Source organism: Plectropomus leopardus, chromosome 8, assembly GCF_026936395.1.
Source record: "Plectropomus leopardus strain MGB_pleo_1.0 chromosome 8, ASM2693639v1, whole genome shotgun sequence".
Classification (NCBI taxonomy): domain Eukaryota; kingdom Metazoa; phylum Chordata; class Actinopteri; order Perciformes; family Serranidae; genus Plectropomus; species Plectropomus leopardus.
The window spans coordinates 18,582,661-18,607,905 of record NC_142183.1 but is presented as its reverse complement, the minus strand read 5'-3'; the positions used below and the strand labels follow the sequence as shown (position 1 = coordinate 18,607,905).

Sequence of the window (25,245 nt, the reverse complement as noted above, 5' to 3'; positions counted from 1 at the left end):
TCTGTATTAAACAGAAAAATACAAATATATACCTATATACCCACTAAATACATACATTGCTTTGACAGGCACATAATTAAACTCACTTGGCTAGTCTTTTTATTGTTATAGTAATCACCAACTCTAGTTTGGTTGAAATAAATGTTTAATTCACCGAGTTAGATGTGAAAATATACACACTGTTTTTCCTTTGCCGTCTCTTCTTGAAGTTTCTGGACATTTTTTTTATTGTCTTTCACGTTATCTCGACCTCTTGGCAGTCACCATCTTTTTCAGCTCAGCTGCCTCTAACACCAGTAACGACTGACCTCTTGTGGCATGTGCTGTGCACTACAGTACATCGCCTCAATACAGCATCTCCAAATCAGTTTATTAGGAAGAGGAGTGTCTGTATTTTGGATAAAATACCCTTGTATATCATAACACTGCCCCAGCATAAGTCAGATGAGAGAATATTATAAAAGTCAGGTTATGTGTTATTATTTAATTAAAAGAAGGTTGAGATCGACAAAACCTCATCTATTTGTAAGGTACCGACTATACCTTGTGCAATTTTTTTTTAACATCAGAGCCACTTTAACCTGTTCGCTTTGACTCTGTCACACCTCTTACAGATGTGAGTCATCTGATCAGGCTGTAAAGCTGAATTTAAGGTTGCATCAAACTCATTTATGAACAGGCTTTCTTTTTTCTATTTAACATCTGTAAGATCAAATGGAGTCAATGACTGAGATCACTGTTACACAAGGCCCCAGGTGTCCTGTCACCAAAAGTGATTGTTTAGTGATCACCCTCAACACATCATGTTACCCTAATATGAGGGCATCGTCTCAGTAGTCACTCCACAGAGATGATAAAATTAATGAAGTCATTTAAGGCAGTTGTGCAGAGCTGCAGTTTGACATTTTTGGCAAGATGACAGGATGAGATTACATAACAACCAGAGGATATTTTAGCCTTGTGAAATACAGTAAATTGGAATAGCTTCCATGAGGCTTAGACAGCGTGCAGAAGAGATATGGGATATGCTGCTGTGAAAAAGTTGAATTTCATATTTTAATATCAACTACAGCTGTAGATGCCCTTTTAATTAAGAATATGGACACAAAACACTTTCAAGATTAATAAAAACAATGATGAAAGACGCCCTTATTGAGAAAAACAATTTCGTTATCGACAATAGCAGAACAAAGACTAGCAAGGGAAGAGAGAAGGCTTTAGTGAAAGAGCTTCAAGCTGAGGCCCACCTCCTCCACTGGACCCTTTCCGGACTTTAGCTTGGAGAAAGAAATCTGAAAGTGTGTATGCCTACCAGAAATATCATCATGATGGGGTAACGTGGTCATTAGTTTGTACAAGCCACAAGCCCTTTACCAGTAATAGTATGGTAAATAAAACAACATTTATATTTTGATATAACTGTAACTTATACAGGTAACATAACATTAAGCAGCAAATAACTTCTACTTAATCAAATATTAGTTATTGATAAGGAAGCCTGATAATACATGCAATTTCCCAACATGCGTCCTAGAAATGGAGATGGTTCCCAGTGTGTGATGTGGGCCCCAGTCTGGAGCTCTGCAGCAGGACCCTATTGAGCAAAGGGGTCAGCACCTCTGCAGTACTAATAGAGAATTCGCCATGTGAGCTTGTTAATGACAGTTTGCTGATTATAGCATGTAGCATTTTACTGTTTAAAACCTGGTTTGATATCAGTTTTCTTGTGCTGCATTCAGATGCCTTTTACAAAGTGTTTAACCCTTTGAACCCTGAACAAATTGGTTTGATTTCCTTCAAAAACATGAGGAACAAATTTGGCACAACTTGACTAGAAATGTCCCACAAACTGCAATAAATAAATAAAAAAACAAGGGGCTGTGTCTTGTTGAGTTGCCCATTGCCTTCTACCCATGTTTTTGAAAAAAATCAAGCCAATTTACGCAGGTTTCAAAGGGTTAATGGAGTGACGCCTGCAAGCTAGTTGAGTGAAAATTCATACCCACATGTTCTCCCTCACTCTCCATTTGTAGTCAAGAAATCACACCCACTGAATCTGATGGTTCTTTTGAACTGCAAAATTCCCAGCTCTCCCTGTGCCTTGTCAATGCCACTGCTACCCGGCATCTGTATTGCTGCCTGCTGTTTCAGCCCCACCTCCACCTTAGCATCCACCTGGCTTGGGGCGGATTGATATTTTAGCATCACTTCCCACTGTCTGCGTCTAGATGCTAAACTCTAACTTTGTTCTGCTGTTGAAATAAACAATTTAAACACGAGTTGTCTGACTAAGCTACAGATAGCATCGTAATGGTAGGATGCTAATGCTGACTGGGATTTGGTCATAAGTTTTTGTGAAAATACTTGCCAATCAAGGATTCATCTTCTGCAAATTCAACCAAAACCTTTGAACATTTATACTACATTCATGCCATTTAAGCGGAATGGAAAACTTTTTGTGTTTTTTTTTGGTATCTGACCTTTTCAGTGTTTATTCATGCAAGAGGTTTGAATGTGCAGTCAGCGATTCTAACCCAATACACTTTTTGTCAAATTCAGTGAATGTCTCCTCACGGTCCACTAACTGTCTGTTCTGTGTGTGCTGGGAAGTTTTTTCTTTTTAAAATCTGATGTTCACACACAGCCCTGGTTCTGTAAATGGGAAACAAACAAAGTGGCTACACAAAACTCTTCCTCTTCCACGTCCTGGGTCCACAAGGAACGGAGCTATTACATGATGAGTAATGAAACTCAAATAGCATTGGAGATAATACTGAAACCTCTGAAAGAGCACTGATGGCAGCGTTGCTTTTATTTGCATGTTGAGTTCAAACATCAGAATTTCTCCAGAATTGCTGACTCCACCTGTAAAACCACTGCTACCCATGGAGTCACACCAGATACACTGACATGAAGCCTGAAATTGGTGTTTTTATTGTGTTTAATACTTGTAGAGGTTCATAGGCAAGTGAAACCAGACTGCATAAAGTGTTTACCTCACTTTTAATTAACTGGAGTATAGCCTACTGGTGCTAGTTTTCATTTTAACCTACAGACTGTTGGCTTTTGTGTTACATGGTTGGCCATTTCTGTGTTGGACAAATGGGCTAATACAGGTCATGATCGTGATTGTATGTTCTTTAAAAACCATTTCCTCTCTCTCTCTCTCTCTCTCTCTCTCTCTCTCTCTCTCTCTCTCTCTCTCTCTGTGTGTGTGTTTGCAGCTGCCTTGTGTGCGGAGGTGGAGGAGCGGCTGGTGAGTCACCTGTTGTCACCGGAGCGCTACAACAAGCTGATCAGACCAGCTGTCAACAACAGCCAGCAGGTCACCATTTACATCCAGGTGTCTTTGGCCCAGCTGATCAACGTGGTGAGAAGAAAAAACAAAACAAAGCACTCAAATCCAAATCCACACATGCTGTTATCATAGAGGCGTATATTACTAATTTAGGATAATCCAAGAACGCACATGGTGCAGAATATTGTCAAAGCATACTTTTACTGTCTGTGTTTCAGAATGAGAGGGAGCAGATCATGACCACCAACTGTTGGCTCAGTCAGGTTTGTGTCCCTGCCCGTTCTCTTTTTCTCCTTTCTATGTGTGTTTGTGTCCAACTCTTTGACAGGACAGTTTGCCCCCAAATCAAATATACATATTTTTACTCTTACCTGTAGGATTTATGAATCTAGATGGTGAAATTTCCCTTTAAAACCTTTAAAATGTGGGTTTTTTTTTGCCAAATAGGGGCTGACTGAAGCAGTGGGTGTGTTGCTATATTTGAACTGATATGTTTATGTTTGATTCTGGCTGCATGTATTTTACTGTGTAACCATGTGTGCAATTTTATGTCTGTGATTGTTAATACATGTCTCTATATTTGTGTGAATGTGTGTGCATGTATGTGAGTTTTGAATGAATGAATGAATTATATATGCACATCTTCATCAGGTATGGAATGACTACAGATTAATGTGGAACCCTGATGAGTACGAAGGAATCAAGAAAATCCGGCTCCCTTCACAACACATCTGGCTGCCTGACATTGTCCTTTACAACAAGTACGTCTCTGTGTGTGTGTGTGTGTGTGTGTGTGTGTGTGTGTGTGTGTGTGATAAAACTAAGTGATTAAAAAAGGAACAAACAAAAACAATGAGCAAACTTTATTCAAAAACCCCATTTTCCTAAAATGTTTTCTCATATCCTCTTATTCCTTCTATCCTCTTATCTTTCCCTTTTCATTCCACTTTTTGCTTACTTCTTTTAGGATAATGAGTAAGCCAAAATGTGTTGTTAAGGCTGTCTAGACTGTCTGCAGACAGTTCCATGATGATGAGTAATTTTTAAGGGAAGAGAGATTACAGGTTTACAGAAAAGAGAGACAGGGACATACAACGTTATAAAACCTGGAGGAAAGACAACTGTGCATTTAATCACATTTACATTTAAGAAAAAAAGAATGTATTATTTATTGACAGAAACCGGTGTACATCTTGCAGCAACTAGACAGAATTCCCAACATGGTTCAGCTGTATTTCAAAATATTGATTATGATATGTACATTGGATCGATACAATCAAATCATAGCATTTAAAGTCAAAATGTCAAGAAAAATCAATGCACTATAACACTCACTGTTGCAGACTCAAACTACTCTTGACATTGCTGTACATTGTGTGTTTTTGCACATTGAGCAGGAATGCACAAAACATTGATGGGACAACGCTTTCACTTTGTGTGCGTGTCTAAAAATCATCTTGCAGCTGTATGAAATAGCTCCAAGGGAAAATCAATACATGTTGTAAGCTAATTCAAGGAGAAATTAGCCCGACAGCCCCCAACCACTGGAGTGTTTTTCTGACAGACACGAAGGCCTCACCTCATCTGTCACCCATATAGGTCAACACCTGGGTCTTTTTCCCATCTGCTAGTGTCTTGCGTAATATTAACAGTAATTTAGTTAATATAGGATAACCATAATCACCACCATAATAATCCTTTTGATTGGAAAAGTTAATATTGGTCTATAGACCTAAAAGGGTGGAAAATTTTGAGCCTTAGCTCAGTGATTGGTCCAGAGTTAGCAAGCAAACCCTCTACACATAAACATAGCATTTATAACTATCAAATATGTTTTTTATTTCTTTGATCTGATCAGCTTTTCTATGATTTAGTGCTAAAAAAATTCAGAGTTTATCAAACACATAAACATAATGACACAAGGAAAAAAGACATGAATGCAAGCATATGCCCTACTTTTTTTCTTTGACTTCCCTCCCAAACAAAAACATGTTACTGAAAATGGTCTCAATGGAAATGCAATTGTTTGTTTTTTTTGGATGGCAAGAAACTGCTAACTGCTAACAGGATGGGAAATGACTTCAAGGGCAAACAGTAAATGATGAATATATTAAAAAAGTTATTCCATATATATGTATATTTATAAGGGAGAGTTTACCACAGCCTTTTGTTATAGATCATATGACCATTTGTTATAGATATTTCACACATTTCAAATAAAATATTAGGAGGTAGTTATGGGGAGGAAACGTGCTGCTGCATATCACAAACAAACAATTTGCTAAATGATGTACACCTGTTGGTTTAATAGTTTTCTACTGTACCCAAAGTCAAAGATGAGCCTTAGATTGAAAGTTTGATGAACGTACAGCTGTGGGGATTTGTAGCTTTTGTGTTTTGGTCAGCAGTGTTACCCCACAGTTTATACAGGCATTAAACTTTTATGAGCCCAGTTTGCTGGTCAGCTAAAGACCACATAAAGAGCGTAATGGCTTAAGAGGCAAAATGATGGGAGATGATCAGCACTACTTTACAATGTCAAGCTGAGGTCTTTGGCCAAGTCTGGGGGACCAGAGGTTGCAGTGAGCAGGTGGAGCCTCTGCATTTTTAATTAGTCCACATATTCACAGCAGGGCCCAAAGCATTAGAGACCGAGTGTGATGGTTGGATTCCTGACCTACTTTATAATTGATAGGCCACTTTTCTATAATGCATCACCTTCAGCCTTGGAAAAAAGTCAGTCTCAGCAGATTTGAGGTGAGGGGAGCAGTTGTTGCCATGTTGCTGGGATGTGTCCCAGGTTCAGCTCCTCCCTTGAGATAATCACACATCCGTTAACTTTCAGCACACATAACTGTTGCATGTGTCACCTCTGCAGAGTCACAGTCATGAAATCCTTTTCTCGACACGCCATCAGTCAGCACAGAAAGTAATTGCAAACCAGTTCCTGTTTACACCTACAAAGCTCAGAACTGGAACAGAACTGTTGCCTGTAATTATCTTCAAGTAAAATCCGGACCTGCCCTGCCCCAGCTCTTGATGAAGCACACCATTTTACCATTACGCTGATCTGCATGATGAACCGTAACATTCAGATGTGAAAACACTTGCTCAGTCAGCCCCCACTTGTTGTTGATGTAATGCAAAGTGACACAAAGATTAACAAACTTTGCAATGATTTGCTCAAATATCAAATCTAACTACCTCATTGCTATCAGCCAGCTCCATTCTCAGCAACAGGATTTTGTTTTATTGGATCACCTATGCATATTTATTGGTCTGCTGCTGTGATACAGTTATGCTGTGATACCCCACCTCACAACTCACAGAACTCAAAGGATCTACTGCCCATGGCCTGGTGCCACCATAGGTCACCCCCAGAGATCCTGTTTCTATACCTCAACAGGTCAGAGCCAAGTCTGGTCCAAGAGCCCCACTGTGCATCTGGGGCACCGCCATCAGGGAGTGTCAAGTGTCATCCACATGAATGCCAGCAGAACATTGCATTATAATGAAATGCTTAATGTTATTCACTTCACATGATCATGTGTCTGTGACGGGAGTAGATTCATTTCACTTAGTGGTGGATGAAGTATGCAGTCTTTACTCATGTTAAAGCACAACGCAAAAATTGAATAAAATACTTCATTAAAAGCGAAAACCCTGTGTTCATCCTACTTAAATTAAACAAAAGAAGTACTATCAGCTCAAATGTGCTTAAACTATAAAAAGTGCAAGTGCAGGTTCTGCAGAAAAATTCTTCTTATCAGATAGTCAAACAACCTCATTGTAAAACAGAGAAGCAGTTCCACTCTGATTCCCTCACAATCTTTCCTAAAGTTAATGTATCCTTAAAATCATGTGTGAAGATGGTGTAGACGTGTGTTTGAATGAGTGAGTGGTAGTCTTCAGTGTGATTAGGCACGATCCTTCCAGTAATCAGTCTCTCTTTGAGATTTTTTCTTACCCTCATTCCTGTTCTCAGTGCTGATGGGACCTATGAAGTCTCCTTCTACTCCAATGCTGTTGTCTCCAACAATGGCGAGGTGAACTGGCTCCCACCAGCTATCTACAAGTCAGCATGCAAAATTGAAGTCCGGGATTTTCCTTTCGACCAGCAGAACTGCACCCTCAAGTTTCGCTCCTGGACCTATGACCACACTGAGATCGATCTCATTCTCCTCAGTGATTACGCCTCACGTGACGATTTCAAACCCAGTGGTGAGTGGGATATTGTCTCACTGCCTGGACGCAAGAATGAAGACCCTAATGACATCAGGTACCTGGATATAACCTATGACTTTATTATCAAGAGAAAACCTCTCTTCTACACCATCAACCTGATCATTCCCTGCATCCTGATCACGTCACTGGCTATTCTAGTGTTCTACCTCCCGTCAGACTGTGGTGAGAAGATGACTCTCTGTATCTCTGTCCTCTTGGCCCTGACTGTGTTTTTACTCCTTATCTCAAAGATTGTGCCACCCACGTCCTTAGCAGTGCCTCTGATTGGAAAGTATCTGATGTTTACAATGGTGCTGGTCACCTTCTCCATCGTCACCAGCGTTTGCGTGCTCAATGTGCACCATCGATCCCCCAGTACTCACACCATGCCTCCCTGGGTCAAGCGTGTCTTCCTTTACCGGCTCCCCTCTTTCCTCTTCATGCGGAGACCAGGCAGCTCCAACATCCGTGAGAAGTTCCGGAAAAAACACCAGCAGCGATCATACTCTGACCAGAAGCTGCGTGGAGCCGATGGAGGGACTGGGAGTTCTGCGGGAATGGCAGATTCCTCCTCGTCCTTTTTTGTGAATGAGGATTCGGCTAAACGTTATGGCTGGAAGATAAGCGACTTGTCAGAGAACACAGAGTTCAGGAAGAGGATGACGCTCAAGTGTAACATTGATGTGGAGGATGCGGTGGATGGAGTGCGCTACATCGCTGAGAAGATGAAGAGCGAGGATGATGATGAAGGGGTAGGTATCTACACATGCGTGATTGAAATCTAAATATGTGCAGCATGCTGTGAAAGCTTTTTCTTCGCCTGCTTGTTTTAATCCACTCCCACACTGAGCCTTGTCAGGAGTCACTCCGCAGTAGCGCCCCTCTTCCTATTATGGAGGCAGTGATGTAGAATCTTGGTTGGTCCACCACTAAGGTCCTGACTGAATTATCTCAGTAAATATTGGATAGATTCCCATGGACATTCACAGTCCTCAGAGGAAAAATGACTTTTCCTCCGGCACCACCACAGGGCTGACATTTATGGACAGCCTTTGAGTGGTTTACCATAAGATTTGGTAAAAATATTCAGTGTTAATGTGACATCACATAGCCTCTTACATCTGTCACGTACTTCATCATATTATGTTGTACTTATTATAAACCAAAGCATAATGTTTTTTAAAAATCTAACTAAGTAGTTTCGTTGCCAAAACTTAACCACAGCGTTGACAACATTATAACCACGTGTTACGATGTGTTTCACCCAGGAGAAAGCTGTGGGTAACCTACATCTCATGGCTACATCTTATAAAGGTGCCAAAGGGTGCCATCATTGTTGCACACAGCGGGGTCTGAAAAAGACTATTTGATGACCTGACGACCTTGGATAAGAACGTGTTGGTGGTACACATTTATATGAAATGCCTCAACAACCATTGGATAGATTTCCAAATAATTTGGCACAGACATTCAGGTTCCTACTGGATGTATTATGATAACATTGTTGATCATCTGAATTTTCTTTTTGCACCACCTTCAGGTCAAAATGTATCCTATACTTTGGTTTAAAACCAAATATCTATAAGACTAATAGCTCTACTTTGTCTTTCATGCTATTTACTAAATGTTAGCATGGTGGAATGACAAACCATCTGTTCGCCTTTTGGTCTTTATGTACAAGTTTCCTAATAATTTGTTTTAGTGATTCATCATGACAGAGATATTATTCAGTAAATATTACAGTAAATAATGTTCATACTCACCTATTTTAGATCTAGACACAATCTGAACATCTTTTGGGCCATGTTTTTGGGTAATCTCCAACATATATGTTTTATAAATGACTGTGTTTGCGTTTTTATAAATTAAAGCTTAATAAAGCTCTTCATTATTATTATGTGTTTCTGTAGGAATTCAACCAAATGTTGTACATCAGTAGTGGTTCACTTGCACTGCTTGTGATTTGATGCCAAATTTGTTCCACTATTGAGCATGAGGAAAATTAGCCACAACATTGGAAAAAGTCCAAAGCAGATGTGGTACAAAGTGCTTCTCCTCCAAGCAAATCCATTAACAGCTTTAATTCAGTAATTTATGAATTTGTACCTCTTTATATTATGTCACAACAAGTCACAGCAACCTCACTGTTTCAGCCAACAAATGATTAGATATAATATTAGGAATTGAGTGGAGACAAAAATGTATATGTAAAAAAAAGAAAAAAAAAATTCAGGAGAGGAAACAGTAACAACATTTAAAATCCAACCTCTCTCTGCAGATCATTGAGGACTGGAAGTACGTGGCCATGGTGATCGACCGTCTCTTCCTGTGGATCTTTGTGTTTGTGTGTGTGGTCGGGACGCTGGGCCTGTTCATGCAGCCTCTCTTCCAGAGTTACAACACTCCCATTATTGATGACATGGACCGTAACTGAAGTCTGCAATGTCATCATGAACTTTGAGTGCCCCCCCAAAAAACAGAGCTCTGATGACACATGAACTCACACGTCCGCCTCACACCACACGCTCACCGGGAGATTATAATGATGCACTTTAGCCCTCTGCCACCACCTGCTCCCTTCTTTACTTCCACCCCTTGTCCCATCATCTTTCATGTGTGCTGCCATCCTCTGCTCCACTCATCTGTCAGCAAATGGGATCAAATTATTTCAGTTAGTTAATGGAACAACTTGGGTCCTATTTTCATAGTTTGGCCATTCAGTAGACTGGAATGAATTAGATCGCACTGTTACAGGTGATCTGGGAATGTGGACGATACACAGGATGTGCGCCAAACTTGGTACCAGGACACCCGAATTCCCTGGGTTAGCCAAACTAATTTGAATGAGTAAAAAAAGGGCAAACAGTGCATTTATAACGTAAAATGTCTGTTGTATCATAGTTAATAAATGAACTCCCTGGTTCAACACTGACCTTCTTTACTTATATGTGCACAGATATTGCACTGAGTGGGATATTCAATGATATAATCAAAAGAAACAATGACCAAAATGAGAAAAATAAGACCCATGTTAAGAATGAACCAGAATTAATCTTTCATTTCAAAACATAACGTGAAACCCTCTATTAGCCATGACACTCTTTGTTGGGGATCAACATAGATCCGCAGTGTCTAATGGCATGTAGCAGTGTTTAAAAAAGAAAACTTTTAATTAAAATGGTTAAAGTATAGATCGTATATAAAGATGGACGACAACTCCCCAAAAATGAAGCCAAAACATCTCAGTTGCCCCCTGGTGGCTGGCTGCAGTATAGGTCATAAACACCGCTGCCATGTTTGTGGATGGAATATGGGTCAAACTAAAAACTCAACGTACACATCAAGTAAAGTTTATTTTTCTTAAAGATGGTTTCTGTTATTTTAGGTAGTTTTTATCAAGCTAATATTTGTTCAAATAGTCATTATTCTGATAAGTTTAGTTTTGATGCTATAATAATGCGGTGTGACATGCCTGACAGTATGTGTATCAATCGTGCTTGCTATCAATTGCGCCAATGGTAATTGTGTCAAAGGGGTGCAGAGATGGGAACCAGGCCCCCAGAAAGTGCGCTGGGCTTTGAAGCCATTTTTTATACTGGCCAAACAGTGATTTTTTTTTTTTTTGAGTGTCATAACCCCTCAAATTAGCTCATTATAAGGATCCCTCCAGTCAGATACAGTTGGAAAGTCTAGAGGAACCACATGATCCATATGACTGGCTAGTGCTTGTTGTTTGTGTTGGTTGACTTGGTTAGGGTAAGGCTAAAGATGTCCATGTAAGTCAATCAGAGGCAGAGGGAGGTGGATTCCTTCACTCTTCTATGAAATGCAAACCATCTGGTTCTCTTTATAAATCCATGGCGGTAACTCGTTACTGCAGCTAGGATTTCCTGATTGCTATTGCAGAGACTGTGGCTCCAAATGATGTCACCAGTGCAAGATGCCAGCACCCATATTTAGTACAGTGGGAGGATGTGGAGATGCGTCCATCTTTATATACATTCATTGTGTTAAACTTAACGTGTGTTGACTCCTATAACTGATCAGAAAAGTTTACCCGGGCAACAGCAACTCAGGACTTTTTTCTGTCTAGACCAGACTTGATTTTGCTCTTTTCTACCACTCTGTCTCTCTAACTGTCCTAACATGGCATTATGGGGGCATAAAACAAGGAACTGTTCTTTGTTCTTTTTTTTTGTTTGTTTTTGGTTACTCAAAGACAGATAGAGCCCAAAGATGAATAAAGCCACAGAAACTCACAAGCAGACTCATTTTGCAGATATGGGCCTCACGTCAGCGGAGATGAATCCTTCCTGTGGTCATACATAGACGAGGATCACCTCTCTGTGTCATTTTGCCAATATCACATATACTGTATGAATTTTTCATATTTGCATTGAAAGTGAGAGGGGCCACAAAAAAGCTAATTGTTGGACTGCTAAAATAATACTGACTGAGTGTGTGAGGGGTGCCCAGCCTATTTTAACCCTCACACACACCTCACTGTGTGACTGATACTAATAATAGACTGATCAATTCTATGACAAGCTGCTGTTGTGATATTGTTAAGCAGCAGTGTTTGAAATGAAGAAGGTATGTTACAATAGTGCTAAAAAAAACCTTAAAACCAATGACCACTGGGCTGTTGCTACTTACCATGCTTCTTTTAAAGGTACAGTACGCTGGTTTCATCAAAGCAGTGCTCGTCTGCATCCATCACCAAGCAAACCAGCAGCAATAATGTTGTACAGTATTTTATACACACTGACCTGGAACAGCCTGGCTCTTCACTTGTTTCATCTTCCTTCATATTGTATGCTTGATGATTGCAGTCTGCTCTCAGACGTTACTTGAATCCATTTTCAGTAATTATCTGAGAAAGTTAATATAACTTGTCACCATCATAACGTACTTGTCTGTCACTGCTACCAACGTTAGCCAAGGAGAAGGTGTACTGTACTAATCCAGCTGCAATGATTTCTTTCATCTTTGATTTTTCAGTGGATGGAATGAAACATTTTCTTTTTGTTCCCAATGGCCAGTCTTGTTGACTTTTGTCTATCGAGACAATAATGTTAAGAATTACAGGAACGGACTGAAGATGATGTCTTGATTACTGGCTCAATAAAGGGAAATAAAAGCAACAAGCAGACCTAATGAATCACATGAGCATTGATTGGTCATTCTGTCCTGCAGTATTTTATTCATAATTATTAGTGACAGGCTTGTCAATTCTTATCACGGTATGGGTTCTTTTGAGTTGATACATGCACATGTTTCGAACTTGTCACTACTTCCAAGTGTTCATACTTTTTTCCAAATGTTGTGTTGGTTTCTCTGTAACGCTCGAGTACATGTCAACACATTCTCACCCCAACTCATCTTATATCGCTGCTTGATCAATAACATTCATGTCTACATAATACAAGTATGCTTCTGGGTTTGTTGTTGATGTTCCGGGACGGCGTATCAATTAACGCCTGTCAAATGCATTGTTTCTTTTCAAGATACACTTCTGTTTTCACAGGAAATGTACAGCTTCTGCTCATTAGATGCATACCGTCTTTTTCAAAATAAAATTGTAATGTCGCTAAAATACCTTGCAGCCTATTTACATTTTTTCCTTGTGCAGCACAAATATGTGGTTAGGTCAGCAAAAGCACATGATCATGGTTCGGCTCACCATTTACATGGAAATCGAACTGTGGGCTCCTGGGTAAAAGTCTGGGGTTTGTTGGACACGTTGCCTATAGGGACTTTCCAGCTTCCAGCTGCTGCCGTGTTACAAACTGATGCAGCCTGCCGACATGTCATTCTGCTGCAAAAGGTGGCTTTTGGCATCGGTGTCTGACGCTGAAATCACTGATTAAGTGGCATTATTTGATAAGTTCAATATAAGAATGGGCTGTGTAAACCCAACAGATGTTAAAGAAATGTGATTGACTGCATCAATTTCCGTTCTCCCTGGGCAAATGGCAGATATCCTACATCATGGGTATGTGCTTATGTTTTGGCAACATGACAACCAACACCTGGACGTCAACAGACGACAGACTGTCATGGTTGGTTAGGATCAGGGGAAGGAGGTATGTGGTAAGGCGTAGAAAAAAAACACCACATTCAAAGAGGAAGCAAATGCTGAACTCCTAAATCGAAGTCCGGATTTGTGGTACCCGTCCACCTCCCCTCCCACCCTATTAGCGCCCTCGGGCTTCTTACATTAAATAATTTCCAGTAGTGTTTCAATCTGACGCTGTCCTGCTGCGTTTCATGCACATGCCACAGACGGCGCCATTCTTAGTTTCTACATTAAGCTTTCTCAAGGAGTTACTCTCTATCTCTCCTTCAGCTCTTCTTCTCTTAACAGGTTACTTGAGTATCATTTTGCACGACAAAAGCTTAAACATCCTCCAGGCTCTTTTCTCTCACCTCACACATTTTCAGGCACACTGAGATGATTCAAAAGTAAGCACATCTCCAGGCAGTTGGCATTTTGGACAGAAGTTTCTGGAGTGTATGTGCTCTTTGTGTACATGTGTGAACTCTCCGGGGCCAGGGCTAAATGTTAGTCAGCTGACTAAGGCTTCATTAGACAGTCTTGTATCCTCAGGGTTTGCAACTTCGCCTTCTGTTAGCTTAAGATGGCAACGAGGCGGCATGACTACTAAAGGGACACAGCATGTGAATGAATACACACAGGCACATATTCACCAATCTTGAAAATCTTATGTGTTATGAAGCTTTCCCCTCTTTATCAGATCTTCTTTAAAAGAAGCCAAAAACATCAGATAAAGGTTCTTTCACATCTTTAACAACAGCAGCCTTCAGTAAAATTGTATAACCTCAATTTTTAAAATCCGTTGTAATTGCATTTTCCATGGATATTTTAAGGCCTATTTTTCCAGAACATAAATGGTCTAAAGATGCTGGTTTCTAGAAAGGATACTATATATATATATGTATGTATATATATATATATATATATATATATATATACTATATATTATCAGAATGTGCATGTGTGTAATTAAGTCCATTTAGCAGTGCACCACTTCCTCAAAGATAACTGCATCACCAGGCCCATTCCTCATGAGTAGAAAATTGAGCGGGAAAAAAAAGAGAGACAGAGAGAGTCAGACAGAGAGAGTTGGTGTTATGGTCTCCAGGTCGAATCGTGAAGCGTGACGGTGGAGATGAAACTGGATGAGGGTGAGGTAGGGGGGTCATAAGCAGGATGGGAGAGAAAAACACAGAAAGTATGATAGACGGAGACAGGGATGATGAAGGTCAGTCATAAACAAGAGACACAAGACCTCTGCAGTCTGTTAGGCCAACAGAGGAGCCGACATTAAAGACCGTTCATGCTGTAGTCAGAGATCAATAAGCATTTATTCTTCTCTGCAAGACAAACTCACACATGTGGACATATATAATGCCCATGCATGCAAACACACACACATATACACACACACACACACACACACGCACGCGCGTGCGCACACAAATACACACACACACACTGAGGCGCTCAGAGTTAGCCAAGCAGTCAGAAGTGAAAATTCTGCAAGTGAAATTCTTTTATTTTTGCATATGTTTTATTGTAAATTTGAAACAACAACAACAAAAATAGTGTGTCTTTTACTTTTTGGCTGCAGGTTGGCTGAGGGTTTAGAGAAGATGTCATCATCCTTTTCTTATAGTTTTATTCCTTGTTTTATTCTGAAGGTCACTATCCTCATGTGTCAGGTCTGGTCTCATTTCCTGTCTTTGTGTGTTTTCGAGCCTTGTGAATTGTTATGACCTGCCCTGATTAGTTTCACCTGTCCCTCACAAGTCCTGCAGTCAACGCACCAGTTCCCACTTCCCCAATTAGTGTTGGGGAAGTTCATGTTTCCTTTGCGGTTTCCCTGCATCCTTGATTTTTTCCCCCTGCTGATTGTTCCTGCCTGCTTGCCTGCCTGCCTGGTATGCATCTCATCAGCCTGTAAGCCTGTTTTTCTTTAATTTAAGTAGCTTTTCTGAGTCCACCTGCCTGCCATCCTGCATTTAGGTCCTATCTGCTTGTGCTACCTCATTTAGATGTGACAGAGGATCTCTATAAATGGAAATTCTTGAGGTGAAATTGTAGTGTATCCAAACAGAGCTGGCTATTTAGAAAGAGGTAGAGTTTAAGGGGCAATCAGCTGGTCCATTCACACACAGACATGCTTAAAGCTGGAGTGTGAAACTTTTGTCTCCTCCGTCTGGCAGTGAAAGTAATTACACAAACACATATATTATAGTATATGTTAGGTAGTTAAATATACAGCAATACATCATACTCTATGAAATCATCACAATATATGTTTGTAGCATTGCTGTTCTTAACACATAAAAGACCATTTAATCCTTCAGTTTATCAGAAAAATGGAAAATCAAAATTGTAATGTGAAAAGTAACTGAAGCTCTAAGACAGACTGTAGGTGACTGTAGTGAAGTGGTAAATAAAATAATAACCTCTCAGATGAAGCCTAGAGGAGTAGAAGTATATTGTAGCATAAAATGAGAACACTCAAGTAAAATTGTACCTCAAATTTGTACATAAGTACAGTTACATTCCACCGCTACAATCTACAACTCTGTCTGTACTGACTATTCATTCTATTCTATTCTATTCTATTCTATTCTATTCTATTCTATTCTATTCTATTCTATTCTATTCTATTCTATTCTATTCTATTCCCTCTGTCAACCTGCTGTAATCAGACTCTTGAACCTCTGATGCAGCAGGGTGAATGTCAGCAGTTTGATCTGTTTCCTGTAGTCGGCCGTTGCCCTCCATCTCCCCCATTATCCTCAGCGGGACATTCCTTCAGGATTTACACCTGCCATTTCAGCTCTGTGGTCAATATTTATGAACTACATTACTGCATTACAGAATGTGTAGCTGCCCTGCAATGGAGTCAGGGGACCATCGATCTGAGCAGCAGAGCCTCTGAGCTGAGGGGACAGACATAGAGCTTTGGTCCAAACACTTTACAGGGCTTTAAACTGGGCTCAGGGGTCGCTCTGTAATGTCTCTGCTTTAGCAATAAATATCTCCTCAAGTCTGTTACCTGCTGACAGAACAGGCTGCTGCTGCTGCTCGCTAGTGGTCAAAAGAGACACTGCAGAGCTCTCTCTGAAACAGTTATAGTAACAGGAGCAGCTCTGTGACAACTTCAACACTCCTTTTGAACATGGAGCAAGCATTAGTCCATGTTTATGATATATTTAGAAAGACACTGCAGTAACCAAACAGATTTTGATTCAGGGAATGATCAGTTATTGTATAATTGCATGTCACACATGAATGATTTATGCACACCAAGCTATTATGAATAAGTAAAGATGTTGTTTTTATAGTCTGGATCCTCATTTATTTTTTGTGACATCACACTCTATCATTCAGTGAATCTGATTATTTTATGGAAGTCATAATTCTACAGGCAACTGAATACAAAATTTAACCACTACTGATTACTCAGTGTTGAAGTTAAAATTACACTGAATTTATAGCACCATCAGTATGAATTTACGTGGGTTAAATTCCCATCTATGAAACTGCAGACAGGTGGTTTTCAAAGTAAAATACTTCAATGCTATAAATAAACTGCATCACAATGTTTGTTCATATAACTTCCAGACAGAAAACCCCTGTTTCACGTAGATAAAATGAAACTGGCCTGAGCAAATGCTGCCTTAATTGCTTAGTTTGTAGCCACCTAAAAATAGGCCCACCTAAAAAAAACGTAATTTCAATTTAAGTATTTAGAATATTTTCACCTCTTTAATTTGCCGTCAGATACCCCTGTTTGATGGAGAGGTGAAGCTGCTATCTCAAAGCCACCAGACTCTGATGACAAAACCCAGTAATTTTTTAAAGCAGGAGCAGCTGGTCTATGGTGGCCTCGATCAGTTAGTGTGTAAGGTAAAGCAGATGAAATATTCCAACTATAGCATACACTGAAACTGATATTGATCTTTTTTTTCAGGTAGTTAAAATATGTTTTGCCTTGTCCATAGCAGCATTGTTTAGATTCCACGCCAGTAGATTTAGGTCATCAAAGACATTTACAAACCGAAACATAAAATAAGCACAGCAGAACCATCAGATAGTTTGGACCACTGTGTTTAACTAAATAACTCTTTAAATATTAAATTTATGACTGAAAATAACAACAGAAATAAACAAGTTTGCAGGGTTTTAGATATCTCTATACTTCAAAACAATGGCCAGTTGTCTACCCAGAAGTGACAGTGTGACGTCACAGTGATTTAATTTCAACATCAAGAATTCATGGACTGAATTTCACAATCAGGTGCTCAGTTACCTGTAAGATTCAAATTATTTTGGCTTCACCTTGCTTTCATATGTAGCTGCATATGCAGCTTCAACATCTGTTAGTCTAACATCTTTGAAGTTAATTAGATAAAATTTTTAAGTTGGAGTGCGCGTCTTAAACATATACATGAATGTCTGTTACACCCAAGCTCTTGCCAATGAGTTCATACAATGCTGAATGAGCCTATTGCCACCAGGGATAGCTCTCTGTATTTTGCAGTTCATCACAGTTGTGGTGTATGGTGTCTGTGGTGACTTTCCTGCATTGGTGCACCAGAAGTAATGGATTTCACACCAAAGCCAAAGCCAACGGGGGCAGGAGGGGAGGAGAGACAATAACAACAGAGTAGCAGCTGGGAGTGTGGAGGATGCTATGGAGGAAAATCCCATGAGCATCCGAGAAAAGTTTCTGGAGTAAGAAAATCATGTTTAAGAGGATGGATTAAACAAAAAAAGAAAAAAAAGAAAGAAACAAAGAAAGAGGACACTCCAGGGCACGAGGGAGATGTGGTGAGCTCACCTGCATTCATACATCACAAGCATGTCAACAATGTTTATGTAATTACTCTCGCTGTCAGAGGGGGGAGACAGAAGTTGTGTGCTCCAGCTTTAAGGTCAGAGAAAAACTATGTAGGATATGAAAACCATCAAAACACATCTTTTATGTTATGAATTACATCAATGTGCCTCTAATGCACAACAGGCTATGAAGAAAATGTCACCTTGCATCTTGCATTATTCTTATAAAAGTCGTAATAATAATAAAAAAGAGACACTCATCCTGAGGTCACCAATGAGGATTGCAACATCTATTACCAAAATGTTCCGAACACATTTTAAACTGATTAAAAACAACTTGAAGCTATGACAAGCAGATCATCTGTGATGGCAAAAAGAGGCTCAATCGTTCAGATTTCATTTTAGGACAAACATGAGTGGAGCAGATAATGACTAAGCTCTGCGTGGCTCTGTGTGACCCCTCTGGCTGCAGACATTTAAAAATGAAAATGACACTGCTGGTTATTCAGAGAACAAGACAGACGGAGAATAAAGACATAAAGCAGAATGATGTTGTGAGCATGATTGTAAAAAAAAATGTCACAATACATTTTATGCAAGTTGCTGCTCTAGATTTGTATGTGTGTGTATGTGAGAGAACGGGAGAGTGAAGGACCGTGGGAAAAAAATATGGCACAGAGAAATGGCAGTGTAATTAGCAGCAAAGGGCTTTAATCAGATAACTGTGATTGGAGCAGTGAAGGGACTTTAATTAGTTGCTGGTGGCTGCAACAGGCCACTGCATGACCATAGTGGACACTGGCTAAATGGGAAACAGGAAGGAAGCTCTCTGCGGTGTTAATGGGTCTGCTGGAGTGAAAGAGGAGGAGGCAGAGGCGGTGAGAGGAAGGAGGAGTGGAGGGAGTGGGGAGGCTGGAGGGATGAGCTGGGTCACAGAGTGTAGCGTGACTGGCAGAATGGGACGAGCTGTAAGAGGAAAGGGGATGCTCAGAGCTTTTAAAAGAGGTTGTCGGAGGGTGGTGACAGTGGAGTGGTGGGATTAGATAGAGCAGAAGTAAGAAGAAGAAGAAGGGGATCATAGGAGGAAGGCTAAACTGTTTAGATGGGGTTAAAGGATAAAGAAGGAAATATAGCAAGAGATCAGAAGCACACATTCACTCAGTCAGGAACTTTGAGATCGCACAAAAATCATATCTCTATGACCAAAAATACATTCCCCGTAATTGCTTGTCCTCGTAAGGGTCGCGGGGGGCTGGAGCCTATTCCAGCTGTCACTGGGCGAGAGGCGGGGCACACCCTGGACAGGTCAGCAGACTATCACAGTGCTAAAAATAAAATGCCAGTAAAAAAATGTGCCTCACATTACTGCAGGCCTTTTCTGTATTAAACCAGACCATGATGCTCTCTAGTGTTGGCTGAGAGCTTTGGCTGTCCAAACATAACCATTAAAAGTTTGATTTTACAAGCAGATATTACAAGAATAGAAAATTTGGTGGAAAACAAATAGAAATGTAGTAAGTCAAACATTAACTGTGTATTTTACAATGTTTTCTACCTTTATTGTTAAACACTTAATGCTGGTTCTGACAAATACTATACACTTTAATATTAATATAAGTGTTATTGCTACTTTTATTATTATCATTATTACTATTATTATTATTAGTATTAACAGTTCACCACATATTGATTGATGCGGTTTTAAATGTGCTTATGGGGGTGAAAGAGGTTAACTGGGGTTAAGCTGCTGTTAAAATTGCCACAGACACAACCTGTTTAATAATACAGGTTACTGATCAGACTTGCTGCAACATTAGACCACAGGTTGTTTAAAGGCAGACGTCTCATCAGTGTGAGTGGCATGTAACAAGGTGAGACTGTGACCAGCTGACAGGAAGAAGAAAAGAACTAACAGTGCACTTAATGAGGTAATACAAAACCTACTTGTGCCCTGTTCTCTTACGGCCACCCAAATATAGTGTGAAAATGAGAAACCAAGGATGGAAAAATTCCTGATTTAGAGAGACAGACATATAAAGTGATAGAGACAGGAAATGAAGAGAGAAATAGAGAGATAAAACCCAGATAGATCCAGCTGGAGAGAGGGAAATGGCGTACACAGTTGATGTGGATGAGCTAGGACAGTCCTGCCTGACATCACACTCTATTGCAACCACACTTGCCCTTTTCCTTTTTATTTGCTGTCTCCATCAGGCCCTCAAGGTCCCTCTGCTTTGTCTGAGCTGTCTGACCAGATGCCTGCTGTTATTTAACAGCGTGTCTAGCTGCGTGATCGTACAGGGAGAGACAAGACAAAGAAAAGTAGCAGTGTGATAAAAATAAAAAAGGTGGTGGAGGAGAAGAGTGTTTTCCCCTGTTCGCCTGCTCTGTTGGAGGGTAAGCAGCGCTGGGATGTCACCTCAGGTGGAGTCACCAGCCGTCTGATTGTGACACTGTAGGGCAATCGTCTCCTCCTGTGAACTTGACTAATTCCTGCATTGCTGCAGATGCTCTGTCTCTTTCTTTTCTTCTTCTGACTTTCTTTCTCTGCTGGATCGAAGTCGTAAGAAATAAAGGGATACTTTGGATTTTTTTGAAGTGGGTTTGTTTGATGTACCTATCCATTGTGTATTACTTACAGTAGATGTCTGTTGGCACACCAGAAAGGACTACTGAGACATGCTGTGCACTGGGGTAAAGCAGTATGTATCTTTGCCACCTAAAAAAAGCCTGTAAATAAATTAAAAGATAAAAATTTAAAATCAATATCCGTTTAAGAGTGTGCCATATTTAGAACAATGCTTTACCTTACTGTCATACATCCCTTTCGTACAGGGATCTGAAGGAGTTGTTTATGCTTTCTTCAAAGCCATTGAATTCATTTGACAAAAAATGTAATTTTACCTTGCAGAACACTGGAGCTGCTGGTCTGCAGTTGTCTCATTGAGTTACTTTGTGTTATTGTGTGACTCTAATGTGTAAAAGGATTTCTTTGGATTTAAAAAAGTCACATAACACAAACAACTTTACCAACTGAGGCAGCAGTGACCAGAGCTACTGTTTTTGTCAATGGAGACAGGAGGCTTTAAAGAGAGCATAGATAATGGTTTCAGTTCCCCATTGAAGAGGACTGTCTGACTGCAATGTAAAGCAGTGAAAATATTCTAAATATAATATACTCTTAAACTGATATTAGCCTTTTCAAGGGGCTAAAATTCATACCTCTGCCTACTTCTGATTATGATGATTATGGATAACAGTCTCATACAAACCCCCTCAGAAAATCTGACTTCTATCCCTTTAAGTAAATACATATCACACACTGTGCAGCTGTAAACTTGAGTATGCACACTTTAATGCACAAACAAATAAATGTTGTAGAATTAAGTGGATTTAGTAGTTGACAAGACAACCAGCAGCAGAATTAAAATGACTAATACCATGACTGGCATGGTTACAATCCACAGAGCGGCATAATTGCTATTTCAAAATCTGGTCTTTTTGGGATCGAAAAGTTTACTAATTACTGTATGTGTAAGTGTACAAAATATAAGAGACTCTTGCTTTGCAGAAAAGAAGCAGATGAGGAGGAGGGGGAATTTTGCTATGAAATACTCGAGATGTGGGTCGTGCTAAAGAGGCTGGAACTGACTATGAGGAATAAGTTCCAAATATGTACACTCAGTGTGTACTTCAGAAACAAACAATATTCCCTCTTGGCCACAACATCAGAAAATCAAACAGATAAAATGCTCTTTTTATGTTCCCCTAAAAGCTGATTTTAGATGTAAGACTGTTAAATGAGATCATAACAGATTATTGCTAAAAAAAAATCGACACAGTAATATTAACATGCACCTTTTTTACTCCTTCCCTTAAAACAAATATGTGATCTGAAGGAGTTTTTCTCTCGATTGCTGCAAATAGAAAAAAACTCTCACCCTCACAGGGTGAGCGCTATGTTCAGAATTCTTAAAGGCAACTCAATAAACAGCAAATGAGTGAATGTCCACACAGAATTTAGAATTATAAGTTCGAACCTTTAGTGAATCTTTTCAAACAGCAAGCAGTAAGCAGTTACAGAGCTCTGGATCAGAAATGCCTCTCCCTAGCTGACAACATCAGCGAGTCAGCCTGCATTCTGACAACCTGTCTTTCCCTGATCCAGTCTTTTATACTATTACAATGAGGAAATGTGAATGTAGGTAGAATCATCTTCTGGTTGGCTCCCCTCGGTCTCTGGCCCCCCTTTCAGCATGGCACCCTCCTTGGATTGGTCAACTTCAAGGACAATCCCTTATTAGGGATTGTTTTCCCTATCTAGGTGTCCTGTGGAACAAAGTTATAGGCCCCGCACACCCTTCCCCTTTTGACCCCATGCATTCAACCCACCTCCATATCTCAGATTCTCTCCATATCATGCTCTCACTGCTGACCCCCAAGGTTAGATTGTCGTCTGGACACTGATTTATGCAGTAATATATCTGGCTTCTTCTAAGGAGTATACATGAACACTAAATTCTAAGATTACACACGTCGTATGTAGCGATATATCTGTTTTCTTAAACATGCACACCGTAACATATACTCACACACCATAACACTGGTTAAAGCACGAACACTGTAGCATATACTTACACACTCCAACAGATCACAGGTAAATATATTCAATATCTGACAAAGGTCAAAGGTTGACCTTTTAGCTCTTAAGCCCAGTGCCATGGGAAATAACTGCAAATGTTTGTTCTTTGTGTTGAATGTCAAGAAGGCTTGTTTAAATGTCCATCACTATCTCCCTTTGCCAATGTGAAGGGATTCACTTTTATTAAAGTTGATGGTGAAAACGAAAAGGGTGCAACAGGAAAAGAGGCACAAGAGAAAGAAAAGTCATAATATTGTTGGCTGAAAAATAAGAAAAAAATTTAACAAAGTGTGAAAGAAAAGGACAACTCTCCTGTCTCTCTACAGTCTGTGCCGATGGGTGGAGACTCTTCCTCAGCTTTTCTCAGCATCTTGCTGAATCAAAAAATCTGCAAACAGTTCAACTGGCTCTGCCACAGTGAGACACATCAAGCAGCCAAATTGCATCCCTGTTTTTCTTCTGGAACCTTTCAACATTTTATGCTCAGTTGTGTATCTCTTTCTCTCTATTATCTGCCTTTAGTTACCCCCAGCATGCCCTTTCTGCACCATCTCTCCAATAAAACCTCTCTTTAAACTCTGCACCTTGCTTTCCTCTGTCTTTTCTCCCTCTGCTGTTCTTTTGGAGGCTCCTACCGGCCCATGAGAGGCATTTAATCACTGCAGTTTCCAGCCTCCGAGCCTCAACAACAACCACGGCTGACTTTGCTTCCCCAACGACAAAACTAATTGAGCTTAAAATCTAGGGTCGAACAGTTCTCGTCCTCAGCCTCTTGGCTCTTGACCTGCCAGCTGCAAACATGCAACACACTTTGTACGTTTACAATCAGCGGCTGTGTTGCAGCACACAGGTCATACTCTCACATTGCACCTAATATACTGCAGAGCTGATGTTTGTTTGATGTGGTTGCAGTGTGCAGCAGGAAAACCTACTATAACATATGTCAAACATGACAAAAAATCATGGAATAAACAAGATAAAAATATAAGAAAATACATAAGAAAACAATCTTTGTCTCCTTCATTTTTGTCTCCCACTATCTTCCCTTAATTTGAATTTATATATTTGATAGGGAAGATGCAACTTAACATAGTTCCAATACAGAATATGAGACTGATGTATAGCACAAAGAGTGTATATACTGCATGTACGTCCATGCATATCCACACAGATATGAAAGTGTGCGTGTGTCCATGTACGCCTACACATTATAAATGCAGGTTTGTGCCAGGTAAGTGGGTTAAAAGGGGGTGAATATATAGCACGGTAGTTAGAAATAGCCTACGTCTTATGTTTCTGAATACTTAAACATGCATAGACACACACATGCTTTCATGAAATATTTAGGGACAAATCAGCTGAAAGCTATGTCTATCCCTTAATTTGTTACCTTTCAGCGCATCATGCTGTGCATGTTTGACTGAGTTTTACTAAAGATGAATTAACAGGACATGGACAAACAAAAAGCTGACACTTTGGATACATGCTGTTCTCAATGATAGTGTGAAAAATGTCTTGAAATGTTAATTTTTTTAATGAGATTTTTTCTTCATTTTTTCTCCAAACTCAATGTAACACAAGCAAAACTACAGATTAAAGACATTTCAGTGAAAGTAAATTAATTTGAATGTTTACCTCAGTGCGTGCATTTTTAAGATGATATCGTCAGTCCAGACTTGCATGCTCGACAGTGCAATTCCACGTAGTGCTGTTCTGCATTAATAGCTTTCCATTATTTGACTTGGGCAGACTCTGCAGCCTTCAAGACTCTATTATAGAGCAGCTAATGCTTTAAGCTGCCTGAGCATTGTTATGCATACAAAATCAATTAAGTGACTAAATAGGTCATTTACAGCTCAGCAGTGAAAATATGTGATCTTATTGTGTAGTGTGTGCGTTTGTGCGCGCGTGTGTGTATGTGCTGCATCTTTCTGTAGAGCTATGTTGAGTAGATGTGAGAGTAATTCTCTGAGTACGACATGTTTAAGTTTAACTTTCTTTTCCTTTTTTTCAGGGAAATGTTGCCAAATTTACACAAATCTACATTATTCGAACTAAAAAGGACAGACAGATAGATAGATAGATAGATAGATAGATAGATATATAGATAGATAGATAGATAATCACACATATAGATGTATTTGATACACTATATATCTTTGATACTTAACTTGCAGCTCGCAGGCCAAATCTGGCCCC

At 39.8% G+C, this 25,245-nt stretch overlaps 1 protein-coding gene across 3 annotated transcripts in view; it reads left to right on the top strand.

The window, feature by feature from the left end:
• The window catches only part of chrnb5b (cholinergic receptor, nicotinic, beta 5b), a 30,044-nt gene extending 16,930 nt beyond the window's left edge, over positions 1 to 13,114 (top strand). For all 3 annotated transcript variants that reach the window (XM_088081025.1, XM_088081024.1, XM_088081026.1), the window contains 5 exons: positions 3,225 to 3,370; positions 3,517 to 3,561; positions 3,950 to 4,059; positions 7,284 to 8,274; positions 9,801 to 13,114. In XM_088081025.1, the coding sequence (XP_087937151.1) occupies positions 3,535 to 3,561; positions 3,950 to 4,059; positions 7,284 to 8,274; positions 9,801 to 9,956 (1,284 nt within the window). In that variant the 5' untranslated portion in view covers positions 3,225 to 3,370; positions 3,517 to 3,534 and the 3' untranslated portion in view covers positions 9,957 to 13,114. The remainder of the gene's footprint in view (positions 1 to 3,224; positions 3,371 to 3,516; positions 3,562 to 3,949; positions 4,060 to 7,283; positions 8,275 to 9,800) is intronic.
• The last annotated feature ends 12,131 nt before the right edge of the window (positions 13,115 to 25,245 follow it).